Genomic DNA, 27,628 nt, shown 5'->3' with positions numbered 1-27,628 from the left:
GGTGAGGTAGCAGTTTTGTTTATCTAGTTTTACTTGTTTCGTGGCCTTATTCTGGAGCTCTTGAAAGGATTGCCTAATTGTGGGGGTTCTATGGTGGCGCCAGGTTTTCCAGGCTTTGTCCCTATTTTGCAGAAGGGTTCTTGAGGTTTTTTTGGAGCCAGGGGGTTGGGTTGTTAGTTATCCCAATTGTTTTTATGGGGGCTAATTGGTTTAGGATGCTTAGAAACCTGGAGTTGAAGTATTCAACTGCCCCATCTAGTGGAAATGTTATGATGGGAGATCAGTCACAATATTTTAAGGCTGTCAGGAAGTCATCTTTGTGGAGGTTTTTTCGGAAGCGGGTTTGGAGGAGGGAGGGGTTGTTGGTGTTTTTTTGCCTATGCCTAATGATGAAGGTAAGGTTGTGGTCACCAAGTGCAATGGGCAGTGTGCCCCATAAATGGGCAGTAGTTGGCTGGTTGGTGAGGATCCAGTCTAATATGGATTCTCTTTTAGTAGCCTTAAATGGGCATGCCTTCGTTGAAGGTTGGGAGTTGAGCTGGCACCTCGGCACCGTAAAAATCTACTGCCAATCACGGACTGGAGTTCCGCTGTGGCGACCCCTAACTGGGAAAAGCCGAAAGAAGAACAAACAATCTGTTCGTGTTTGGGACTGGATGAGTTGAGTGAAATTGTACAGATTTATATGGCAGGTGGGAGTGGAAGAATGCATATAGTTTCCAGTCAACGTTAACATCACCTAGTATGATGGTTTCCTGGTGTAGAGAGGCCCAGTGGAGTTTGGATTCCAGGATTGGGAGGTTGTCACCTGGGGGTATATAGATGCCAATTAAGTTTACTTGTTTGTGTTGATTTAGGGAGAGTTTTGTAAGCAAGGTTTCGACATTTTTGAAGTTTGGGGTCTCTGTGTGTTTACATCAGAAATTAGGACTATAACAAGAATTAGAAAAAATAAGACAAGTAGAGAGCAAATAAAACATCAAAGTAATGCATTCATAACAGACAGAGAAGATGTTTAGAAGGGACATGGTAAGAGTACATTAAAGAAACAAATAGAAAAGAGAAGTGAATAATGGGGTACCTCTATTCCCCATGTACAAAGTACCTAAAGTGAAAGATAACATGGAAATTAAATAACAATATGAGATTTCTGATTGAGACAATAATTAAAAAAACTTGAGAATAAATGATATCATATGGGCTTACAGAGCACATGACAGAAATCAAATTGCTATGAATAAAGAAATATCGGCTACCATGAAGAAACAGAAACATATACCGTCCAGTATTCAAGAAAGAATAAAAACAAACTGACATGCAATAAAGAGAGAAACAAATCATTATAAAGTATGCAATACTGCAGGACTAACAAATAATGAGGATGTAATGGAATATTTAACGAGATAAAATTTACATGAAACCTGACTGATGGAAGACAACACCTTAATCCCCTCTACTATCTCATTTGGAAGACCTACAGAAAGCTTTTTAACATTTATTACAATAAATAGTACTTAAATTCAAGGCTGCTGTAAAAAAATTATATATTCTGATCATATCCATACTATACATTAATCCTAAAAAAAAAAAAAAAATGGGATAAAGGATTAGAGGAAATTTTTGAAGACTCAATTCAAGACTTGGAAATTGTACAGAAAGAGCAAAAGGTGCACATCATGGAAGACATGAAGGCAAGATACGGCAACTTTCTAAATTATTTAAATTATGTACAGAAAAAAAAAAGAAAAGACACTTCAGCAATAAAATGGTAAATGCAAGACGTCAACATTTACTGAAAATAGTTGGAAGAAATTATATGACATTATACAATGGAATAAAAAAGGAAAAAATAAATAAATTCACACACTGCTTTAAGGACAGAAGCTTAGTGATAGACTACCGCTTTGTAGGGGGGGAAATGATTTCAATATATTTAACAGAGCACATAAGAACAGAAACTGACCACTGCCCAATTAACATTCAATAAATAGAAAAGTGAAATGAGAGACAAGTTAAGAAAAGTACAGATAATTGACTGAAACAAACAGGCCGGTAATAAAAGTATAGACGAGAATAACGAAACATCATAAAAATTGCTAAAGACTCACACAAAAATTATTAAGAAATTAGGCAGAAAGGAAACAGTAATTGGTTGGAAAGAAAAACAAAAATGATGATTTGATACAGAGTGAAAGTCAAAAAGAAATGTGGTAAGTCAGAAACCAGTTGAATATAAAGAGTAAAGATTAATTAAATAAAAATAATTATAAACATTTAATAAAACAGCATTTTGAGAACGGTCAAGAAGCAATGAATAGAACTGAAATCAATACCAAGACTTTGAAAACTGACAGTGGAAGGTACTGAGAAAAATGAGTGATTGGTACACAAGTCAAAAACATTGCTATGATTTTTCAAAGGAAAATAAAAAAATAATGAAACTAAATGAAACAATGTATCTACAAGAAGTCATGAACTAACTGGTAAGTCTGCTGAAGGTAATATTGTTGCGGTCATGTTTAAGCTAAAAAAAATAAAGCCACAGGTGCAGCTGGATAAGTAAATGAGAAAAAACAGCAATGAAAGAGTTATTTGTCTGTTCGGCTTTTCCTGGTTAGGGGTCGCCACAGCAGAACTCCGGTCCGCTAATGATTAGCAGTAGTAGATGAAAATGCTAGGACTACAGTTTAAATGCTGCACACAAAGATTAAAATTCCCACTCATGGAAAAATAATAATAATACCAATAATCAAGATGGAAGACAAACAGGATAGTATCATGTACAGAACAATAACCTTGCTAAATGCATCTCTAAATATATTCACTTCTATACTGTTGAAAAATTAAAACATGAGATTTGTCCAATATGCAAATTACTCATTTAGAAGGGTCCTCAGCTGAGGCACCCTGCTGTATTAACATATAATACAAGCTATATATTTTTAGGATACAAAAAAGTATCCATTTTATTTCTTGCTATGGAACAGGCTTTTAAAAATATTCTACAGAAATTATGAAACATCAAATTATCTTGAAGATGTTATAATGGAGTCAGAGAATGATGACAGAGATACAGTTAAAGTAACCTCTAAAAAGGACAGACTGATCCCCTATAAAACCTTACAAGACAAAGCCACATCTTAGCCTGAAAGGTTCTTATAACCTATATTGATGAAATAATTAAAAATCAGGACAGCAAAAAGAAGTTATACCAAAAACTGGAAAATACATCAGTTATAAGATATACTAACAATGTATTGTTGTTAACTAGTTTGAGTATAAGGACTCAGTAACAGAACTGGAGACAATTGCCACTATTTGCAAGTTGGAAATAAACATTGATAAAAAAATGCTAGTTTTAATAAGAAAACAAAAAAATATTATACATAAAAGGAAAAATTATCACACAGATGAAACATTATAAATATTCTAGTATAAACCACACTTCAAATAGCATACAGACAAACATTAAAAGTGAAGATAGTAAAAAGTCTGTGTGCTAATCAAATCTGAAAAAGGACTATATGTAAATTCTACATGGGTGCAACAAAATCAAAATAGTCAATATTATCTTCATATGAGGCATTGACACAAAACAAGATAAAAGTATTAAATTGTGCATACTGAATGGTAAGATATTTGCTTAATCTTCCAAAACCCTTTCCAATAATATTCCAGCTGAAAATTAAAGACCAAGTGCATTTTAACCAGCTAGGAAAAGCATTAACACATGTAGTAGCGTCCATCAAGTGCAATACTCCCCACCATTTCCATTTTGTTATAATTATGCCCTCATCTTGGAAAGTGGGGTCTCTTACTCTAAAGTGTATAGTTTTTACTTTAGTTACACCAGTGGGCCTGTTTAATACTGTGGTGTTTCTGCTTAGCGTATGCTGAGCAACTGTCCAATTACTTCCCGATTCCATTCATCCAGTCCCACCCTCTGATGATGCATTAGAGGGGAGAACCAAATCTGTAATGGGTTAGCATATTTTCTGTAGTCTGCAGCAGTTTTATTACATAGTAACCAGAATACACCACGATCAGTCAGTCAGATATTAATTAAAAATCAAAAAAATAAATGCAGTTATGTTCAAGTGAAAGGTCACAAAAGAAAGATGGAACAGGGTAAGACTCTTAGTAAGGTGTGCAGTGCTTGGCAAATAGTGTAATAAAACAGACGTACAACTAATAAGTCATTGTCTACCAATGGATTTTTGGAAAAAAATGATGTGTGAATCACCTCAGTGACAAACCTACTGTGCAGTGTGTTTGAATGTTATGCCACAAGGAATTACTGTTGAAAAGAAAAAGTTTGAAATACTTAGCGAATCTCTGAAAATAAGCATGCATTAAAGTGATTATTCCATAGCAGACAACTATCTACTACAGTGGGATGCATAGTGTGCTATACTGAAGTATCTAACAGCTCCCTCCCAGCCTGTCCAACCCAAGATAGCAAAGTAGAAGCTATTATTACTAAACTTCAGTTAAATGGTAAGAAGTCCCTCTACATCATATGCGTATATATACCTCCAGGTAACAACATACCTATTGCAGAAGACTTTCTCAATTGGGTTTCTACCTCTTATCCCCAAGAAACCATAATCCTAGGTGACTTTAACATAGACTGGAATACTATTAATGCTGACATTCCCTCCTCTCACATTGACCTAAATGGCTTCACCCAAGCTATTACCACTACTACAAGAGTTAACAAACCCAGCAAGAAAGAAAGTATCTTAGATTGGATACTTATAAACAAAGCTGATATGACATATAACGTAGGAACCATGCCAGATGATATTAGTGACCATTGTCTAACTTTTATCACAAGAGAAAAAACTGATTGTCTAAACTTCCCTAACATAAGAAAAATACGCTCTACCAAACATTTCAAAACAGACCTATTTCAAGCCGAACTTAATGCATGCAACTGGAACCCTTTAAAGTCACTTCCTATTGAAGAAGCTGTATTATTTTTTAACTCAACCTTTCTATCTATTCTTGATAAGCATGCTCCAGAGCGTACCATCAGAATGACATCTAATACAGCCCCATGGCTCTCCAATGAAACTAAAAAACTAATCCTCGCTAGAAATAAAGTTTGGGCCAAATGGAGACACCATAGAAACAGCTCTGATTTTCTTCACTTCCGCCAACTTAGAAATCTGACCAAAAAAGCAATAATCACAGACAAAAGAAAATATTGCTGTGAGCTTCAAGAAACTCATTCAAATAATTCTAAACAATTTTGGTCATCTGTAAATAAACTCCTTTCCCCTGGAACAACCAAAACTCCCTCCCCACTCAATGCTGACCCAGACACCCCTTACCTAACAGCTAATGCCTTTAACTCTTTCTTTTCAGAAACTATTCAATCTCTTGCTAAACAACTGAACTCCAACAATTTCTATCCCCCTAGTAACCTAGCAGACACTTCCTACTTCTTCTCTCTACAACCTATCTGTACCTCTTTTATCTACAAACTTATTCACAAATTAAAACCATGTACCCCCTCTGCTGATAAAGTCCCCTCTCTTTTTCTCCAAAAGGCAGCTAAAGTAATTGCCTACCCTATATCCATACTAATTAATAGGACAATCCAAGAAGGAACCATCCCTAACATCTGGAAAGTCTCCCGTATTATCCCACTTCACAAAGGTGGTAACTCTCTTGAATACTCAAATTTCAGACCAATTGCTCTCCTCTCACCAATTGCAAAAATTATGGAGAAATGTATTCACCGGCAACTTGTGCAATATCTCTCTACACATAACATTATAGCAAATAGCCAGCATGGCTTTAGACCACACCATAGTACCACCACTGCCCTCCTCTCCTTTGTGGATACTATCAACAAGAATCGCAACAATAACCTTCTCACTTCTGCTCTATTTATCGATCTTTCTAAAGCTTTTGACATGGTCAATCATCCTTCTTTAATTAGCATCCTAAAATCCCTCTCATTTGATAACCTTGCTATTAAATGGTTTAGTTCATATCTGAGTAACAGGCAACAAGCTGTTCTTTGGGAAAACTACATTTCTACTTTATTGCCAATTTCTATTGGAGTCCCTCAGGGCTCTATTCTTGGTCCACTTCTCTTCTCCCTCTTCATTAATGACCTTCACTTATTTATCCCTCAAGCTACCTGTATTCAATACGCAGACGACTCCACCATTATTTGTTCCGCTTCTTCTTCTATAGAACTACACTCACTGACTCAAAATATCTTCAATACAGTAGAAACCTGGTTTACTAGACGGTACCTCCTTCTTAATGCCAAAAAAACTAAACTTCTCCTCTTCACCCCTACCTCTCGGACCCCCCCTTTAAACTTCACTATCTCTTCAAATAATGCCACTGTCATCTCACCTGACACTACAACTAAACTATTAGGAATAACCATTGATAATAAACTCACTTTTGATCAACACATCAACAATACCATTAAAATAGTCAACAGAAAAATAGGATCCTTATACCGTATCAAATTATTTCTAACCCCATCTTCTAGAGCTAAAATTGCCCTCTCCCATCTCATAGCTACTCTCTTTTATGCCTCACCTATTTTCACCAACCTTAAGAAGGCTAACCTTAACAAACTTGCCACTTGCTATAACAGCATTGCCCGCTTTGCCACTGGGAACCCCTATCGAACCCATCACTGTCTTAATTTGAGACATTTAGGCTGGCTAGAACTCCAAAATTATCTTTTAGTCTCACAACTCACTATTGCCCATAAAATACTGTATCAACATGACAATGCCCCTATACTCTCACAACTTTTAATCCCTTACAATAATCTTAACTCCCTTCGTTCCTCTTGTAAACTTTTGACCAGTTCAATAAGTTCTAACAACTATGCCGGCGACTCTTTATTCACAAACACTATTGGTAGAAGATGGAATCTGCTACCCAGTGATATAACTCTGATCTCATCGCTTCCTCTTTTCAAACAAAAACTCAAGCTACACTTTCAAAATCATTGGCTCTGTTCCTGTAGTTTACCTGACTGACATTCTTTCCTACCCCTTTTTACTATTACCTCAATTTCTTACACTCCTCTTACTATATTCTGACCATTGAAGCTACTTCCTAGGCTACCTTTAGCCTATGCATGGCTACCCTTGCTCTACCTTCTTCTCCCAGCTCTCTCTCCTCCTCTCCTTGTCACCTCTCCTTCTCCTTTCTCTCCTTACTGTCTACTGCTTCATTTCTATTTCCTAAAATTCTCTACCACTCCTGACTTTCCTCTTCTCTTGTACTCCATTGTTATTTATTCTCTTCATGATACCATTAAAAATAGCCTTGAACTATAATAATGGCGTCCTTCAACTGACTATGTATTTTTCTTTGTCTTCCTGAATTTACTATGTAACTAGTCCTTTTTGGACACTTTCTATTGTTTTTGAATTTTGTGTACATATATGACTTCTTTAGTATATTGTGCTTTTTATGTGTGTGGAGCTTTTCTCCCCGGGCCTCTACTGAAAATGGACATATATCCAGCTAGACTAGCCCGGTCAACAAATGTAAAATAAAATAAATAAAAATAAAAATAAATTTTTAAAAATTAGTTAATTCCAAAGAGAAGCACCTCATTTGGCCTCCTGTCCATAATTCTCAGTTGCCCCTGACTTTGCTTCAAAGGTTTTAACTGTCCCTGATAAAGATTTTAAGTTTATGGCAAATCACAGGCAAATAATTGCAGTCAGCCAGTAATGCCAGAGTTTCCCCATTTCCTACTGTTCAGAAATGCATGTTTATGCAAAACCTGTTTTTCTGTTAACTTTTCAAAATGAAGAGACATATTTAAAAACTGTCCATAACTTCCTCCTTTGACCTCTCATTATTTTTGGATTTGTCCAGAATTCTTAATCCAAAAAGTTGACAGGTATGCTATTGCCTGTTGGTACACATTTCACTCTCCTGTGGTTTCTCTTTCTTTCTTTCTTCTGTAACTGGTATTCTGGACAAAGCCAGAATGCATGTAACTCACAGATCCGTAGTTTTCTCCCTAAACGTGATCGATGAATTTGTAGACAATGATTGTCATTTTTGTATTACACTGCATGGTAAGCACTATACACCTTACCAAAAATTCTTCCTGGTCTAATTTACTTTTGCTGCCTTTCACTTGAATACAACTGTGTTTATGTATTGATTTATTACCTGACTGAGAAACTGACTGTACTGCGTTCTGGTTACTTTATCATAAAATGTGCTGCATACTGCAGAAAACATGCCAACCCACTACAGAACTGTTTTGCCCCCCCTAATTCATCAGCAGAAGGAGGGGCTGGTTGACATGGAATCAAGTAGCAATTGGACAGCTGCTCGGCATACAGTAAACATCAGTTTATTAAACACAATAAATATAAGTCCACCTAAGTAAATAAAGTAAAAAAACTACTTATTTTAGAATAAGAAATCCCATTTTACAAGACAAGGCAAAATTCTAAGTAAAAATCATAACATATATACTCGTACCCCCTTTATGTGTGCACTAACACTAGTATAGCTTAATTTACTTGTTACAACATAAGTCACTAGACGAGATTCCTGTTAAAAAAACAGGCAGTCCAAGGCACTCAAATACCCTTTCTCATAAATTTAACAAGCAACTCTATAAGTCAACAGACAAATCATGGAATGAATTGAAAAAGGACCCAAATGAGTTGTGACTAGAAGAACAATTAAATGCATCAAAAGAATAAGTCCTAATTTAGCTAAAGCACTATATATTAAGAACTGGCAAACTGAGCATCCCAAAACATTCTGACTCTGTGTGAAACATCTTGATGCAACTAAAATATTTCCTAAAACTAGCAAACAAAGTTGTTATACCCATAAGAGGATATATAAAATGGGACAAGACAAAGCAAATCTACCACACCCTGACACCCTATTTTCAGTAACCCCCTCCACTATAAAGACTTATCCACTCTAAAAATATTAAATTACTTGCCCTTGCCATTCTATAAACAAAATTAACAGTTACTTAAAAAAATATATTGTGGTTACAACCCAGGTTTTCTAATAAGAACATCATACATAACCAACTGCTGCACCTGGGTAGCCATCACCTCTGGATTCTCTCTCACAGCTTCAAACGTGCTACAATTATAGTACATGCAAAGATCCCTTCAGTTCAACACAGAATGAATTGAGATCAATGTGAAATCTATGCCATCTTACTAAAGAGCCACTTGTGAAAAAAATCCTTTAAATTCATATATTCTGATGTTTCACCCATCCTCATTGTGCCTCCGCTTCACTTGCATCATCAGCTGTGGCAACCACCATCACCAACAGGGGTTAAGGAGATCAAGTATTTCTTTAAACTATCCCTCTCAATGTATCACCACTGGCAACATTTCATCCAGGCAATAAAGCACTATTATCACAACTGGTTTATATTTCAAAATACACGTCTAACTTATCCAAGATACCAAAACTCGCCGTATCATCTTTCCACCCCAGCACGTCTCAGTGAAGCCATTCAAAAAGTCATAAGCCCCATATTGTTAAATACTATATACACCCTGTAGAATCACTCAAACTGATGGCATATTCTATATCCAGACTACATAAAGAAAGGTCTAGTTGGTTCAGAAACAGGGACATTAACTGCAATGTGATGTACTGCTTTGTTCATTTGCTACTACACAGTCCAGTTCCAATGCCTATAGTCCTTGTAATTTAGCCTTCAGTCATCATTTAGGTTTCATCCTTCACATTTTAATCACAGATTTCCACAAACACCTGCAATAGCATTTACATTACTTAAACATTTCTCCCTATTAAAAACACTCATATACATTGAAAACTAAATATTATTTATGAATAGCATTCAACAAACTTCAAAAAAGTTCTCTTCAAACATACATATTATGCTTGATTTTCTCTCCAAGTCAATATAGTCAGGTAGGTAGATAGGTAAACAGGCACACAGCAAATTCACATAAATCTGAGTAGAGGTAAGCAACATGTAAAAACTGTAACACAATACTGTAAGGCAACTATAAGAGAACAGCTGACTTATACCGAATACATCAAGTTAAAATAACATATATATTAAACATTCACACGTGTAAATGCCTACCCCTAAATCAAGCCATTTGCAGCCTTCATACATGGCTGAAACAGATAAATACAAATGGGCAACTACAAAAATCAAAACATTAAATATGAGTAATTTGGGTACAAACTTCTGTAATAATTAACACAACTAAATGCAATCTGCACAAACTCCTCTTTTTAATTACGCATTTGTAGCCATTATTATTGAAATGTGAGTGATTATAGGCCCAGACAACCTCAACCTTAAGTAAACATATTTAACCATGTATATACAGGCAAATAAATACAGTGGATATAAAAAGTGTACATACCCCTGTTAAAATGCCAGGTTTTTGTGATATAGAAAAATGAGATCACAATAAATCATTTCAAAACTTTTCCCACCTTTAATGTGACCTATAACCGGTACAATTCAATTGAAAAACAAACAAATCTGTTAAGGGAAAAATATTAAATAATAAAAAATGTACAATAAGCTGGTTGCATAAGTGTGCACACCCCTAAACTAATACTTTGTTGAAGCACCTTTTGATTTAATATTTACCTACTCTTCCTTGCAAAAGCGCTCCAAATCTGTCAGATTGTGAGGGCATCTCTTGTGCACAGCCCTCTTCAGGTCACCCCACAGACTTTCTATTGGATTTAGGTCTGGGCTCTGGCTGGGCCATTCCAAAACTTTAAATTTTCTTCTGGTGAAGCCAGTCTTTTGTTGATCTGGATGTACGCTTGGGGTCACTGTCGTGTTGAAAGGTGAAATTCCTCTTCATCTTCAGCTTTCTAGCAGACGCCTGCCTGAAGGTTTTGGGCCAAAAGTGACTGATATTTGGAACTGTTCATAATTCCCTCTACTTTGACTAAAACCCCAGTTCCAACTGAAGAAAAGCAACCCCAAAGCATGATACTGCCACCACCACCATGCTTCACCGTGGGGATGGTGTTCTTTTGGTGATGCAGAGTATTGTTTTTGCGCCAAATGTACCTTTTGGAATTGTGGCCAAAAAGTTCAACCTTGGTTTCATCAGACCAAAACACATTTTCCCACATGCTTTTGGGAAACAATGTATTGTTTTGCAAATTTTAGCCCAGCCTGGAAGTTTTTCTTTGTAAGAAAAGGCTTCCGTCTTGCAACCCTACCCCATAGTCCAGACAAATGGAGAATATGGGAGATTGTTGGCACATATAGTACACGACCACTACTTGTCAGAAATTTCTGTAGCTCCTTCAGTGTTGCTATAGGTCTCTTGGCAGGCTCCCTGACCAGTTTTCGTCTTGTCTTTTCAGCAATTTTGGAGGGATGTCCAGTTCTTTGCAACGTCACTGTTGTCCCATATTTTCTCCGCTTTTTGAAGACCGTCTTCACTGTGTTCCATGGTATATCCTATGATGTGGAAAGTTTTTGTACCCTTCTCCTGACTGATACCTGTCAACAATGAGATCCCTTTGATGCTTTGTAAGCTCTCTGCGAACCATGGCTTTTGCTGTAGCAGGCAACTGAGTAAATGTCAGGAAAATCCTACTAGGACAGCTGAATTTTATTTGGGGTTAATCAGAGTCTCTTTAATGGATGGCATGTGTGCACCCAAGAAGACTGAATGCTGTAATTAAATCAAAAGGTGCTTCAACAAAGTATTAGTTTAAGGGTGTGCACACTTAAGCAACCAGCTTATTGTACCTTTTTTATTTTTCCCCTAGCATATTTGGTTGTTTTTTAATTGAATTGTACAGGTTATAGGTCACATTAAAGGTGGAAAAAATTTTGAAATGATTTACTGTGGTCTCATTTTTTTTTATATCACAAAAACCTGGCATTTTAACAGGGGTCTGTACACTTTTTATATCCAATGTACCAGATGTTCAGGCAATTTTTAAACTTTGTATATACTATTGGACATTGCTTTATTACATTGTTCTATTTTAAACATAGCACACCCCCAACATGAGCATCATAGTGGTGCACTGAGTAGCACTGCCAACTCTTGGCAAGAGATTCTCCGGTTTAGTTCTCAACAGGGACACCTTCTGTCCAGAGTCTACACATATTCCTTATGCTTATATGTATTTTCTCTGGGTAATCAGGCTTCCTCCCACATCCCAGAGACAAGCAATGGGTGGACTGTCAATTCAAATTGTCAGTAGACATGTGTCTTGTCTTTGCCTGCAATACAGAAGAAAGGCCTGGCAAACTCACATTCCCTACTTGCTAGAAAATTCTCTGGATGGTGATGACTGTTGGGAAGCTCACTATTGAAGTCAGATGTAACTACACAACATTGGATGCACATAACCCAAGCATATCTGACTTCATTTCTTTTACATGATCTAGCCAGCTTGTTTTCTGGGATTGCACATATACAGACGCTTCCTCAACTGAATCTAGTCTCTCCTCCCATTCATCCTCTATTTCTCCTGAAGTATCCACTTGATCTAGCTCAGTTTCCTTATCAAGCTGAATTTTTTGTATGGCTTCATCCATATTATTGAAAGTCAACATTTAACTATCCCCGAAAATCTTCTAAATGTTGGGAATGACAACCTACATTTTGGCCTCCTCCATTTACATTTCTGCTTTGCATGTTTCACGAACATAGTTCTACTCTCCACAGACAGCTTTCTCCCTCATTGCCACAACCTTCACAGTATCTGCTCTTACTAGTAACGAGTCAAAAATTCAAATCAGAATTGGCTATAGATTTCCATCCTGACTCATCTTTAATAGTAACAAATGTCTCAACTGTGCTGTTCCCATTAATTTCAAAAAGCAGTCCATGCCACTATCTATTTTGTCACATATTCCATCAAGCTAATTTCTTCAGCATCTTCTAAGACTCCACACAATCTTAAATTCCATGCTCGTTTACCTTTTCAGGTAATTAATAATCAATCTGCTCCAGATACTTCACTGTTGTAGATGCCTTATCATGAATTATGCACATTTGTTGTCTAGCTGGATCTGTAGCTTCCAAATGGTCATACATGCACTACTACTTTCACAAAGATGGCCACCCTTAGCTGCTTCATGTATATATCGAACTAGTGAGTTAAATTTACCAATTTAGTTCCCAAGGTCACCAAAATACTGGTTACTTAACCTAAAACAGTGCTGAATAATAATGACTATTAAACATTTTAACTTCTCAATTTCTTGAGAGAGAATAAAACAATCTTCAAACTTCACCCAGCATAGCAACGCTAACTTAAACTCCATCCAAAAAGAAGAGGTAAAGCTTCATTCATTGAAGGTAGCACTTGCCACCTAGATAGAGGACGTTAAATAAGGCCAACTACAAATGAAGGGGAGAATAATGTACAGTGTTTATTTATTTATAACATTTGTTGACCGGGAATGTCCGACTAGGTTCCACAGAGCCTGTTTTCAGCGGAGGCCCGGGGAGAAATGCTCCAGATGCATGTCTTTGGAATGTGGGAGGAAACCGGAGTACCCGGAGGAAACCCACGCGAACACAGGGAGAACATGCAAACTCCACACAGAAGGCACCCCAGCCGAGAATCGAACCAGAGAACCTCTTGCTGTGAGGTGACGATGTTAACCACTGCCGCACTGTGCCGCCCGAGTGTTACTTCAAAATATCAGCATAACACAGCCAACAGATTAGCATATGGATTTGGATCACATCTCAGGTGACAAAAGGGAATGCCTGACTCTTCCTCCTGCAAGATGATCCTACCAAAAAATTACATCCAAAACTGTCACATCTGTCCCCTATAAGGGCAGCAACACCAGTGCTATGAGACCAGGTGAGATACCAAGAATCCTAATTTGTACAAATAAAAAAAATTACTAACATACCTCCTTACACAGATTAAATATTCTTTATCCCCTATACTTGGAAATAGGCTACAATGGACCCAAACTACAATGGAGGCCCAGCTCTGGACCCCAACAGTAACAGAGCACTCAGCCTTACAAGCACATTATGCAAAGTGATGGAAAGAATCATCATGGAACTTGTTCAGTGATACACAAGATAAACCTTCTCCTCTATAAACCTTCTCCTCTATAAACTATCCCAGTATAATTTGTGAAGGTATACCTCATATGCTTAACCTCAAAGTGTGTGTGTGTGTGTGTGTGTGTGTGTGTGTGTGTGTGTGTGTGTGTGTGTGTGTGTGTAAAACTACCCTGGATGAAGAGGTCTGTCCAGGCCGCTTACTCAGATCTGTCTAAAGTATTCTGCATCATGATGGAATCTTGAGTTATCTACAGGTAAATGAAATCTTTCTATTTTAGGTCCAAAACTGGCTGCACGGTTGCAAAGCAGGTAGGAACACAATGATTGCTATCTTTAACTCAAATTTTGTCAAATGTTGTGTTCCCCAAGCCTGTATGTTAGGGCCAGTTCTTTTTGGCAACTTTTTTTTCGACGTCAAAACTGATTACCGATGTCTAACAGTGTCTCTCTGCAACTGAGGGCTAAAGTCTATGATTAGTGACCGAAGTACTGAAAGGGGCATAACAGGAGAGGGTGGAGAACACATAAAAGTGATGGAATCATGCATTAACCCAGGGATCTAAAGGTAAACAAAGTGCTGGTAACTTGGGTCCACAACTGGAAGCAGGCTTGTACACAAAAGGTAAGAGGAGGAGGAGTCCAATCCTTCTCATCAACGTCAACACTGAGGAGGTCCTCAAGGCTGTGTTCTGGGGCCATTTCTTTTTGCCACATTTTGCTTAGATGTCTAAACTGTCTAGCTGTAGCCTTGTGCAGTAGAGAGCTAAAGCTCTGACATACGATGCAGACAACAGGGTTTGATTAGTGACTCGCACAATGGAAGGACCACAACAGGACGGTGTGGTTGATGCTGGCTCACCTATTCTGGGAGGCGGAAAGCAGTGTGCCTGCTACACTACTGACTTCAACCAGAGGAATGAGGTACTACAGCCAAGCAGCTATGGAGTGGGTGACACAAACCAGGTAGTGATCTGGGGGAAGCCTAAGAGCTCAAAACAGCAGCACTTACATGGCCAACTGCTGATGTGGATAGGAGAGAATTAATGGGTACAGACTACCCCTGTTAGAATGTTGGCCTGCTTTCACACCCATTGCCTCAATGAGAGCAATGGGGCTAATAGGCTGTAGTCTGGACCATGAAACAAACAAGCCATCATAGTCTTGGTGAAGTCCTGGAAAGAGTGGGCAAACTCTCACCTCACAGGGCTTCAAATGCAGAAGTACTCTGCTTGACCACACTGGCACCAAAGCACTTAACATTACACAACCATGGTAATGTAAAAATGACCTCACAGGTCATATGAAAAAGATACAACATTCTGGTATTTGTCACCCCCTCCACCCCCCACCACACACACACACACACACACACACACACACACACACACACACACACTTTATATACTTAGCAACAGGGAAAAGCAGAGGAAATAGTAAAAAGACCTTGTAGTCCTTGTAAATGATGAACTTTTACCCAACATCCTTCCCCCTTTACAGAGCTCTTTTCATACCAGTAACAGAACACTGTACGCTGTTGTACAATCTACTCACATACTGCAAGTGCAAATGGAGATAGGACAAAGATTCCACAAACAGAAGATCAAAAAGAGGTTCAATGCTGGTTTTATAGCCAATGACTACAGCACCTTTCTCATTTTTGTATCTCCTCACATTTTTTAGGGAAGACTTATATTTAATATACACTGCATTAAAGGAGTGTTACAATTTGAAACCCTTTTGCTTAGAAGACCCCATCCCCATGAACACAGGAGCACACTCAGCCTCAATAAAAAATATGAAATGTACCATGGAACATGACAACTTCATATTTTGGACACATCCATAAAAGGGGCCAAACTCACCCTCTCAACTAAACTCAGAACAATCATTCATGCCTTCAGTAAAAACCTAAATGACTACATAGGCACCCACATATTCCAACACAAGACCTTTGGCACGATGCACATCAACAGCCAATGAGCCTTGAGTCTGTTCAAACCTATGAACATGTAATCTCCTCTGCTAGACAAGGAAGGACCGATTGTACTAAGCCCATTCAAAATCTTTCTTTTGCGGCAATCATGTTTAGGCCACTTAAATCCACTGGTGGCAATCTGGACCACCTCCTGGATGCCTCTTCTGTTAAAAAGGCTTAGGACTCATGCTTGTGTTGCTTTCTTTTGATGAGTTGGAACACCTGGCAGGGGTAGGGGGATACTGGGGTAAAATGAAATATTTTGTGACCTCTGGATATAACTGTTCTCACCCACCTATCCATGGTTACCACTTCCCATGATGACAAATGGAAGGGCAAAATGATTAAGCTCAACCAAATGCCTCCAGAGAAGAGCAGCTGGGCAATTATGCTGCTGTACACCTGCAGGTGGACAGAGGCTGACAGTTTCTAAGAACTCTAACTTAGGACTCAAAACCTCTACAGAAACTGCTGCCCTGACTTTTTTTTATTTTATTTTGCTCCTACCCATGTTTAAACCATAACTAATGTGAGCCCTCTATGCTACAGATGGAAACAGGTTTCAACCACTTTAGAGGCCAACACCAAATGAGTGAATGTCAAGCCCTCCATTACACTATCCATGAAACAAGTCTCCTAACTGGTTGTAGAGTGAGAATCATGCCCTCCATCATATTCTCCATATCTGCCCTCACTTCAGATGCAAAATACTTGTTTGTGGAATAGGGCATACATGAAGATTACTTTGGCATCCTCAGCAAAATTTACTAAACTTGGCCATCCATGCATGTCAACAGCAATACTGGTACCCCAGCCATAGCAGAACCCTTGCTAGCTTTATCACTTTGTAAAGTTAGCTGCTGTAGATACAGAGTTGATGACTAGGATTTGAGTTTCGCCTTTACTTGTCTATCAACCACCTGGTCTATGGTGTGCAGTGTTCTGATGCACACCTCTTGTGAAAAGTTGACCATATAGGACAAAAAGTTACAGCCTAGTGAAAGAAAAGGTAGAGGAAGCATAATGTGCTTACCCAAGCCGTCAGCCACTCTGGACTCCTAACCTGCAGTGTAGACTGTAGGGTTCTCTGGTGCTGCAACCTTTATGACAGAACCTTTTGACACTAAATTATCTGTTTTGGGAGTCTCTGACCAGAGAAGTCCAAGCTTTTCATAAAGATTTGGTCAAACTTTTTACCCACAAAGCTAGAGTCACTGATCAAAATCCAGTCTGAGCTGCCATTTAGATTCCTATAAGAACAATTGTGTATTTCTGGTACTTCACCCAAATGCACATATGAAAATCTTTGCCTTGAAGCACAATCCACTCAATGAGGAGTGAAAGCACTGAGCTCTCTGAAATGGGGGTGGAAGGAATCAAGCCCTGTAGCTTGGTCTGCATGAAGCAGCTTGTTAACAGTTCAGAGCCTTAATCCTCTGAGCTAACTCTCAGATTACCACTACTATAGCCCTATGCAGTTTACAGCACTCCATCAGTGGATATTGCTGTTGTACATGCTGGAGCAATAGACTGCAGTCATATAATGTGCATTTGTGCAAATGGGGGAAGATCAACTTCTCGATTCATAAACATTTTTAATTTGGTGCATGACTGCCGACTTTGCTGCTGTATTTTAACGCTTCACCCACCACCCTGGCGTTTTTTCTCCTCCATAAAAATAACTGCTCTTAAATATATCTCGTACATAACAGCAGACGTGTGACAATTTACAGGTCCAGGGAATTCAAAATATGGTGTGCAGTCCCCAATATGATTTTTGCTCACTGTATTTAGTCTTCTGTACCAAAAGTAGCATGCTTCATTAGAGAATTATCCCAATGATGCGACAGCCAAAAGAACATAAATATACAACATCAGAAAGACATGACCGTATACCAATCCCATACACGTCACCAATATCAGGTACTACTCCTGTACATTGAATAGTATGAGAACTGATACTCAGTCCAAGACTGGTTGCTAGGCGTAAGCTACAATATGACTGTCCACTGCTTACTATACTAGATAAATGGTTAATGTACTGCCCATTAACCTAGGAATAGTAGACATCTGCTGATTGCACATACAGTTCAAAAGGGGACAGGCTTGTCAACGCTACTGCATCTGTTTGCAGTGGTACCATACCTGAACCTGCACATGCATTACTGATACAACATAACGATTTACACTGGCAGCAGTAGACAATAACAGTCTGTCCACTGCTCTGCTGCTCCACTTACATAACCAGCATGATTCATGAACACTGTCACCTTTACAGAGTAGCTTGTATACTACTAAAATATCTGATCTAATGAGGACTGCAGTATGGCTGGTGCCTGGGAGGATGCTGTACAGTTGTGGACTTACTACTGGGCTAAGTGTAGTGTGTGTAGAATCTGGGTAGAGTTACATTTATTTTAAAAGTAGTTTTCATATGATCTGATGTTTGGGAAAGCCATGCACCATATTAAAAATGTTTAATCGAGAAGGTGATCTTCCTCCATTTGCACAAATGCACATTATATGACTGCAGTCTATTGCTCCGGCAAGTACAGCAACAATATCCACTGATGAAGGAGTGCTGTAAACTGCATAGGGTTGTAGTAGTGGTAATCTGAGAGTTAGCTCAGAGGATTAAGGCTCTGAACTAACAAGCTGCTTCATACAAACCAAGCTACAGGGCTCGATTCCTTCCACCTCCATTTGCCTACTGTAGGACTTTAACTCTGTTAACCAGTGTTCCCAGGTTACCCATCAAAATGGACACTTGTGTCCAGTGGACTTAATTGGTTAACAAATTAATAAAACAAAATGTATTTGGTTCTGTGCACTAGCTCTACACATTACATATCATGTTTACATAATATTTTACATTTTAAAACTTTGGTTATGGAATGTATAAAACTTTTTTCCCTTGGTATTTTACATAACCTGTAGCTTAACATTTAGAAGTACCAATGCTTGTTGAAATATTGCTGCAAAATCAGGTTTTGGGTGTATCAACTTTTGATTTAATATTCCAGCTATTTTAAATAGAACAAAGTCTGTTACCTAAAAATTCAACACTAATTTTTAAACACTTTCCCCATTACCAGAATATGTCAGTATTTCTTAACCATGTGGTAATGTTCTAGTGTCTGCTCAAAGACAAAGAAGATACCCAAAGCTTCCCATAAGTGTCCCCATGACCCTGAAAGCATAAAGTGAGTTATTGGAAAACAGATGCATGCATGGAATTACTCCTGCATAACCAAAGTCTGTTATTTACAAATCTTTACCACAAACACATTACACCTAATAATATACTCATAAACTCTCCGTTCTAGTAAGTATTACTACACAACTTACAGAATTATTTTTTTTTTGGGGGGGGGGGTATTACTGAAAATAAACCTTGAACATCAACTAAGAGAGCACTGTAATAACCTGTTAGCTGTTTGTAAACCCTAATCTGTACTTTATATATAAATCTTTCAGAGTTTCACACTCAAAAAAACTTACCCTGTCAAATGACACATTAACCATAATGGCCAGAAGTGAGCTCATTTTTGTCTGATTTTGCAGATATTCTCTAGTGTTTCATTCCATAATAAAACACAAATCTCATTAAGAAAGCAAAATAATGAAGCACTGGTATTAAAGCAGCTCTATTAAGATTCTACTCCTCACTGTGTCATGTAGGTGTTTGCATAATCAAAAATTAAAATATTCACACTTTTATTTAGTAAAAAATATTCTTGTGCTTACAAATTCTGCACTACAATAGCAACAGACTTTTTGCCATCTGTTTGCTTTTCTTTTGTCTCCTCACTATCCAAAATACATGCTTGCAGTAAGATGAAATTGAAAGTAACAATCAAAAACATACATATCAGCTTTCTCAATGAAAATTCGGAGCTTCAAGGCAAAAAGTTAAATTGCACACCATCTTACCACAGACAAGTCAGCTATAACAAATTCCATTTCTATCACACATCAGGGTTTTAGAGGTTACGATTAATATGGCTCCTTGGAAATCGTGACCGAAACATGAAGCCTCTGTCATAAAGGACACTACACACACTGCCAAAAGCTTTTAACATTCTATAGTGCTAAATTTTCAGCAGTTTTGAATCTGATCAAGATATAAACACTTCATACATCTCAGAATGAAAAACAGGACAGACAATCTGTTTAATCACTGACTTTAATTAATTACTAAAACTCAAGACAGAAGCAGAGACTGTCACCACAATGCAATTATAATTAATTTAAAATAATGAAAAAATATATTCATCCATTACGTAACCCACTAGTCCTGGTGAGGGCTATGGTAGTAGCAAGCCAAGCCTGTGCCTAGTTTAGGCAAAATCACCCTTTACATCTCAAAAACAGAATCATATGGCAGGCTACAAACGCATGCGAAGACAAATCCTGTTACTGTTTTCTATCAGCTTTCCAGGTTTATTAGAACAATATTTAAAATCTGTCCCTATTTTTGGACGTCCCTCCCCGCCCCCATTATGTCAGGCTTTGTCCAGATTTCTTGGTCTAAGATGTTAAGAAGTATGCATCCAAGGCTTTGGATTATTTGGGTTCTGACTGTTTCATTCAATGTTTTGTGTTCTGAGAGCAGAGGTATCTCCCCAGGATAGGATACAGTACAAGTACTGTCCATCTTCATGGACATCTTCTCCAAGAACTCTACTGCTGTGTATTGATCTTTACAGATTACTTGGGATGCCAGAATGCCTTTAAGCAGAACATCAACAACTTTTTGGGGAAAGGTTCAAATTATGTCCAACAGCATTTTAAAATTTATGCAGCAGGTCAACTGTAGAGGCATCTGATGCTACCTTTTTTCTTCTTGTTCCAACATAAGGCGACAAATTGTGGTCTGTTGTATGGCCAGGGAAGGAGGCTACCTGAAAGCTGATTCTTGTGTGATAAAGGGTCTACCATACCTTGCTGGCAAATCTTGTTCATAATGAGCAAATCCCTAACAAATCTTGATTGTAATGAGAGACTCGACTCAGAGACTTAAATTTTGCCAAGTTCATGAAAAGGATTTTTTCCCAGTTCCTGCTACCCGTGGAGCAAACACAACTAGCACACTATTATGGATGAAGACACATCATCATCAACCCCCTTTTGCCCATTTTCTACATGGTGTAGGGTGTTGTCAACTGTCGCCATCTATCTTGATTCAATGCCACACTTCTGCCTTTTTCGATATTCTTGCCCGATTGTCAAATCTTCTCTCACATAATCACATCCACCTCTTTGCTGGATGCCCTCATTTCCTCTTTCCTTCCTCCTGTCTGTCCCAAATCTTCTTCACCAGATTGTCTTCTGCTTTTCTGCACATGTGCCTGAACCACCGCAATCTGTTCTATTTAATCTTTTCTGCAATTGGAGCTACTTTGACTTCTGCTCTTATGTTCTCATTTCTTCTTCCATCTCAGGCACTTAATTTCAGTCACCTTTACCTTCTTCAACTGCTCTGCCTTTACTGCCCAGTTTTCTGTATCATACAGTAGCACTGGTCTCATCACTGATTCGTACACTTTACTTTTCAGCTTCTTTGGCATTCCTCTGTCATACTGTAACCCTGACACTCTGTGCCAGTTGGCTGCAACCTCTGATTCTACCTTTAATGTCTTCAGACTTCCTTTCTCCTCCACCAACCCTCCCATAAACTTGAAACTGTTAACCTGTTCCATTATCTTCCCTTCTGTCTCAATTCTCAGGTTCTTCTGATTTTTCCCATTTGCTACCATTACCACTGTCTTATGAGCCCTCAGTTTCACCCCATGTGCCTTCAGTTTTGCATCCTATTTCCCTATCCTTTGCTAAAGTTCTTACTCAGAATCTGTCTGTAATGCCACACTGTCTGCATTCAGTAACTTTTTTTATCTATTCCCTCTGACCTGTTTGCTAATGTAGTCCATCATTAGTATGAACAGCAGTGAGCTCAGAGCTGACCCCTGATGCACACCCACTCCCACTGGGAACCTCTCTGTGAGATGGAACACTGCTTGTAACCGAGTCACTTGGTCCTTGTACATCACCTACACTAACTCTAATGTTTTTGGAACTTCCCCACAGTACTGCCCAAACCAGCTTTCTTGAGACCTTGTCATATGCTTTCTCCAAGTCTAAGAATGCCCAGTTGGACTCTTTCCTCATCTCTAGCTTCTTCTCAGCTGCCTCACTGCAAACATTGAGTCAGTAAGCTGTGTTGCATCCTGATCTGAATCTGAACTGCTTATCTCCCATCTACTTCTCTGCGTATCTATCAATCACTCTCTCCAAACTTTCATAAAATGTGACAGGAGTTTGATACCTCTGTACTGCCCACAGTTGTGTATGTACCCTTTGTTCTTGTACACTGGCATGAGTATGCGTATTCTTCAGTCATCTCGGACACACCTTTCACTCCACACAGGTATGAGTACCCTCAGGAGCCATTTCTCTCTTACCTCACCCAGCATCTTAATTATACCTGCTATGACCTCATATGATCCCTGGCTTAATTTTCCTTAGTGCTATTCTTACTTCTTCTAGGAAGAGCTCCACCTCTTCTCTCATTGTAAGCTGTGTCTGGGGTAGTACAGCTTCTGTGGGATTTTCTTCATTCAGAAGCTGCTGGAAGTACTCCTCCCGTCTCTCTTTGAGGTCCTGTGGACATTAGCCTACTATACACCCATGAATGAGCTGGGGACTGTTGCTGGAGATGTTGATGCCCTCCTCAACTTGCAGCCACAAGAGTCTTTATCAGGGCAAGTAAATTAGAAAATTGATGGTTATATTCCTCATTATATTAAAATTATTTTTTTTTTTACAATAAATTAAAATACTTTATACATTAACTGCAGTCTAATGGCAGCCAGGGTCTGTGAAGGTGGTTTTCCCTAAAGCTGAGCTCATGCTTGAGCAATAGCAGTTGAAACAAGATTTAACTGTTATAAGTCTGAAACTCAAATGTATGTCATTATTTAGGGACTTCAATTATCATATTATCCCAGCGATTTACCAGAAAGCCACAAATTTTATGAGAAACAGACCAAAAGTATGGGGCAGAAATCCAAACAGTTGAGAGGTATGCGTGGATGACCTGAAAGGATCACAACTTGGGACCACACAGGAGTAAGTCATGTGATTTTAGCAAAATTAAAGCACTTGAGCAAACCAACAATATGGTCAGCAGTGTGTAGGGTCATTACTTCACACATCTATGCAGGACTGTCAACCTTTTATCATGCTAAGTCAACTATGATAATGTGTGTGTGTGTGTATATATATTCCCATATGTATCTATAGATACACACAAGTATTCATACAAATGTGTGTGTTTTCTGTTTGGTAAGGAGCTTATCTGTATGGCCAACAGCTTTTTCCCTGCTGCGACCACTGGAAAGAGACAGTTCAGGTAAAAAAAAAAAGGAATAAATATATAAATAAAACCATGACAAACTGAAATGTTTTGATGTTTTGAATACTATCAGTAGTTACTTAAAATGATTTATATTGATACAAATTTAATCTCAAGAAATATAACCGTAATGTCTACAATTGGTTCCCGACCCAACCCGAAATGTTATGATTGACAGTGCAAGTGTCTAAGCCAAGGCAACATTAGGACGGTTAAGAGGTATGCGCTGGCATACCTTTGAACTGTACAGATTTTTGTCTCATATTTTTGGTCTGTTTCTCATAAAAGTGTCCTTTTCTGGCAAATCATTAATGGTTGAAGTCAGAAATTAATGGCAGACATTTGAATTCACACTTCATACACTTCCGAAACTTAATGCTAATGCAAAACCCGTTATTCTAACAACTTTATAAGTTTGTAAGAGTAATATTTAAAAGTGTCCCTAATTTGGGCCCTTTGCCCCCCATATATTACTTTTGGCTTTGGCCATATTTCTTGCACTAAAAGGTTGAGAGGTATGCGAGTCTTTATTCTTTACTACAACAATTCAGACCATAAGCCAAGAGCGCCAATCAAAACTGCTGTTATTTTGTTGCACACTAAATCGAATGCACATATGATGTACTAGGTGAAGACTTATTTTCTCCACCAGCTTGGAGAAGGCTTGTCATTCGAAAATGCTGTACAGTAGTAGCCGACTGTATATTTATACATCCGGTTCACATGAGATTTGGATAACACCCACTAAACCAGCAAGCATATACTTAACGTGAAACGTGTTAGCCACCAGTACGTCCTCCCATTACGGTCTTTAGCTAATGAGAGAGGTACAAAATTAGTAATAAACATCCAATGCAAAACATAAACCACTTATGTGGTATGCACTGGAAGATGGTCTACTATTACCTGTGTAATTGAGTCTCCAAACAGCACAACCCGAGGCCACAGAACACTACTAAGCCGAGACATTTTTCATACACGCCTTCAAGAGTGCACTTGCTACCAGGAAGAATACTGAAGCGCTTGCAGGTCAAATCCGAAACAGCGCCTCCACTGTCACATCCTGGCAATACAATTTTGCTGATAATAAATAAGACGGAGTCTGCACTTCAAGCGATATAAACAGTGGATACCCATTATAGACGGTGTAGTTCGCATGTCCCACCATACTCAACTGTACAGATATTCACAGAATGTCTAGATTCCTGCCCCATATTTTGGCTCGTTTTTCATAAAATTGTAGTTTTGTAAATCCGTGGTATATCATTAAAGATTGAAGTTAGAAAAAAGGTACTTGCGTATTATCGCAACCACATTTCCAGCCTGGGATAATTCCTTATGTATTGCCAAAAATATCTGTTAATCTTAAAAGGGGTGTCCGAACTACTAATTATTACTCTGTCACACTGTGTATGAGGCAGGAAGAGGAGTACCCGAAAAACTGTGTTCTACAACAGTTTTCCGTACATTAAAGTGCTGACGTTCACAAACCGTCAAATAAAGAACTGGTACTGTACCATAGCCATCCTGTTACCATAGCACAGTTTACCTAAGTCGGGGTTTGCAACCATGTGCATGAAATTAGTATACTTATAACCAAAGCTGCCAAATGTTTTAAAAATACGCATTTTACATACCATAGTGCCTTGCCACGGTGGTGCAGTGGTTAGCGTTGCCACCTCACAGCAAGAGGTTCTCTAGTTCGATTCTCAGCTGGGGTGTTCTCTGTGCAGAGTCTACATGTCCTCACTGTAGTTGCGTGGGTTTAGACATGCAGTAGGTGGATTGGACACTCTAAATTAGCCTGAAGTGTGAGTGTGTGCCCTCTGTGGAATGCTGGGTGCTGGGCTGGCAACTTGACACTGTAAAACTCCACTGCCACTCATAATCAGAGAGGTGATCTGCTGTGGCGACCCCTAACCGGGAAAAGAAGGTGCCTTACTAATCAGTCGGTGTATATTCAACAGCCCATTTATATTCCTCCCCCCCCCCCCCCCCCCCATATATTTGCAAAGCATACCTATATTATTACAGTTATATTCATTTACTGGATAGTAGAATATCACAAAAATCATATATATATTTGTTACCATCTAACTGAAATAATTATACCTTGAAAGGAATCTAATATGTATTGGTATTTACGTCTTATCGCAATCAGATTGTGAACAGGAGAAACAGGTATACAGTTTGGAAAAGAGACGTTTCTCCTGTTCGAAACGTGGTTGCGATAATACTCACTGAGTGAGTCTCACGGACAACAAAGTAATACTTTAAGTAAAAAAAGAAAGCGGGACTTATGTCTTTTCGCAATGAGATTTCGAACAGGAGAAACAGTTATACGGCTTGGAAAACACTTGTTGCTCCTGTCTGAAATGTGGTTGCGATAATACGTAAGTACCGAAAAAAATGACAGACATTGAGTTTCAGACTTCATACCCTTCAGAAAATTCATGCTAATGCAAAACTTGTTACTCTATCAAATTTCTAAGTTTATAAGACCAGTATTTAAAAACTGTCCCCATTTTTGGGTCTTGTTCCACTTTTATTTATGGCTTTATCCCGGTGTCTTGCTCTGTCAGGTTCAAAAGCGACACAACCAGAAGGGCAAGAAAGGTATTGTATCAGAAAAGTAACTCGCAGGCCGATTGCGCAGAAGTGGGCATAGACTCACTGACTGACAGGTGAAACAGGTGTGTTGTGGCATGGAAAACACTGCTAGTATTTTACTTTATGTTCTTTTACCGGTTGTTGGATGCATACCTCTCAACTAATCAGGGACCCAGAAAATATCAGGGACATTTTAAAATATTAATACTATTAATACTACTGACTTTCTTTTCCTCACCTACAACTCCATTTCCCTCCACTCATTCCATGTCACACACTTCCAATCACTAACAATACCATATTCCTCACTCCACTCACAATCCCACGCTTATAGTAACATTAACCCACAACTCTTCAATCACACAATCTCCCTCCTCTCACCTCTCAAACACCTACTCACCCACCATCCTATCTCCCCAGCTTTCAAATACCACAAACTAACAAACAAACTTAGACCTTCCTCTACACTCTATTACACAAATTAAACTTCAAGCTGACATCCATCCCAATCCCGGTCCCAATGACATAAATTCTCAACACCTACTATCTTCCTCATGTCCCATGCCTACCAGCTGTACTCAATCTATCACTCACTCGCATCCATATCTCCCCCTTTCACAAGAGCCTCTAACTCCAATCTGCTCCTGTTAAACTTCAACCTCCGTAGCATCATAAATAAGACTAGCAAATTCCACGCTGCCCTATCCTCCAACTCACCAGATATAGCTGTAATACCTGAAACCTGGCTAAAGCCCCACATTAAGGAGAGTGAAATTCTCACAACAGGCTATAACATCATAAGACTAGACAGAGTCAACAAACGGGGTGGGGTGGTGGTGTTGCCATAGGTTCATAGGTTGGTACTAGGCTATCGGCCCTAGGGCCTATACAAGCCTAGCCATAACAATTCCCTGGATATTTCTTCCCACAATATTTACTTCCCTGGACCCCTGTCTAGCAGGGCAACTGACATGATCCCAGGGGTGAATTTCCTTTCTCCCATCCAATCATCAAGGTTCCTTTTGAAGAGGGCCAAGGAGGTGCTTTGTTTGACATGTTTAAAGACACCCTAAAAGTAGTACAACTAAACTGCACACCTCATGATCTACCCAACTCTGAAATATTGATGACCTGCCTTGAAATCAATCCTAACAAAGCAATAATAATCATAGCCATCTATCTTCCTCTAGGCAAAAACCTTCCCATCATAGAACATCTACTTTCCTGGGCAGCTACCAAATTCACCCAAGAAGCTATTGTGCTTGGTGACTTTAACCTAGATTGGCACATGTGCACAGCTAATACCCCATCCAACTTTGTAAATCTCTTCAACTTCCCCCAAACAATAAACTGCCCCACTCGTATAGAAAAACACTCCAGCAAGCAGTAGACTGGATCTTAACTAACAAACCTAACCGTTGCCTACCGGACTTGCTCAGCAACCACTATCCAATCTTTCTTTACAGGAAATGCGTGAATACCCAAAGAAACATCATTAAAAAGAAAAACTTCTCCCCAACTACTTTCAACCTCCTACTCCAACAGTGTAACTGGACCCCACTTAAACAC

The 27,628-nt window shown here is 38.7% G+C and overlaps 1 protein-coding gene across 1 annotated transcript in view; it reads right to left on the bottom strand.

Annotated features, from left to right (window-relative positions):
• Nucleotides 1–24,850, bottom strand: part of IAH1 (isoamyl acetate hydrolyzing esterase 1 (putative)) — a 408,138-nt gene extending 383,288 nt beyond the window's left edge. The window contains exon 1 of the mRNA XM_044079155.1: nucleotides 24,356–24,850. Within this exon, the coding sequence (XP_043935090.1) occupies nucleotides 24,356–24,418 (63 nt within the window). The 5' untranslated portion in view covers nucleotides 24,419–24,850. The remainder of the gene's footprint in view (nucleotides 1–24,355) is intronic.
• Between the last annotated feature and the right edge of the window lie 2,778 nt (nucleotides 24,851–27,628).

This window comes from Protopterus annectens, chromosome 1.part1 (assembly GCF_019279795.1).
Source record: "Protopterus annectens isolate FY-2018-M chromosome 1.part1, PAN1.0, whole genome shotgun sequence".
Taxonomy (NCBI): Eukaryota; Metazoa; Chordata; order Ceratodontiformes; family Protopteridae; genus Protopterus; species Protopterus annectens.
The sequence above is the reverse complement of the archived record's forward strand: the minus strand, read 5'-3'. Positions and strand labels throughout refer to the sequence as shown.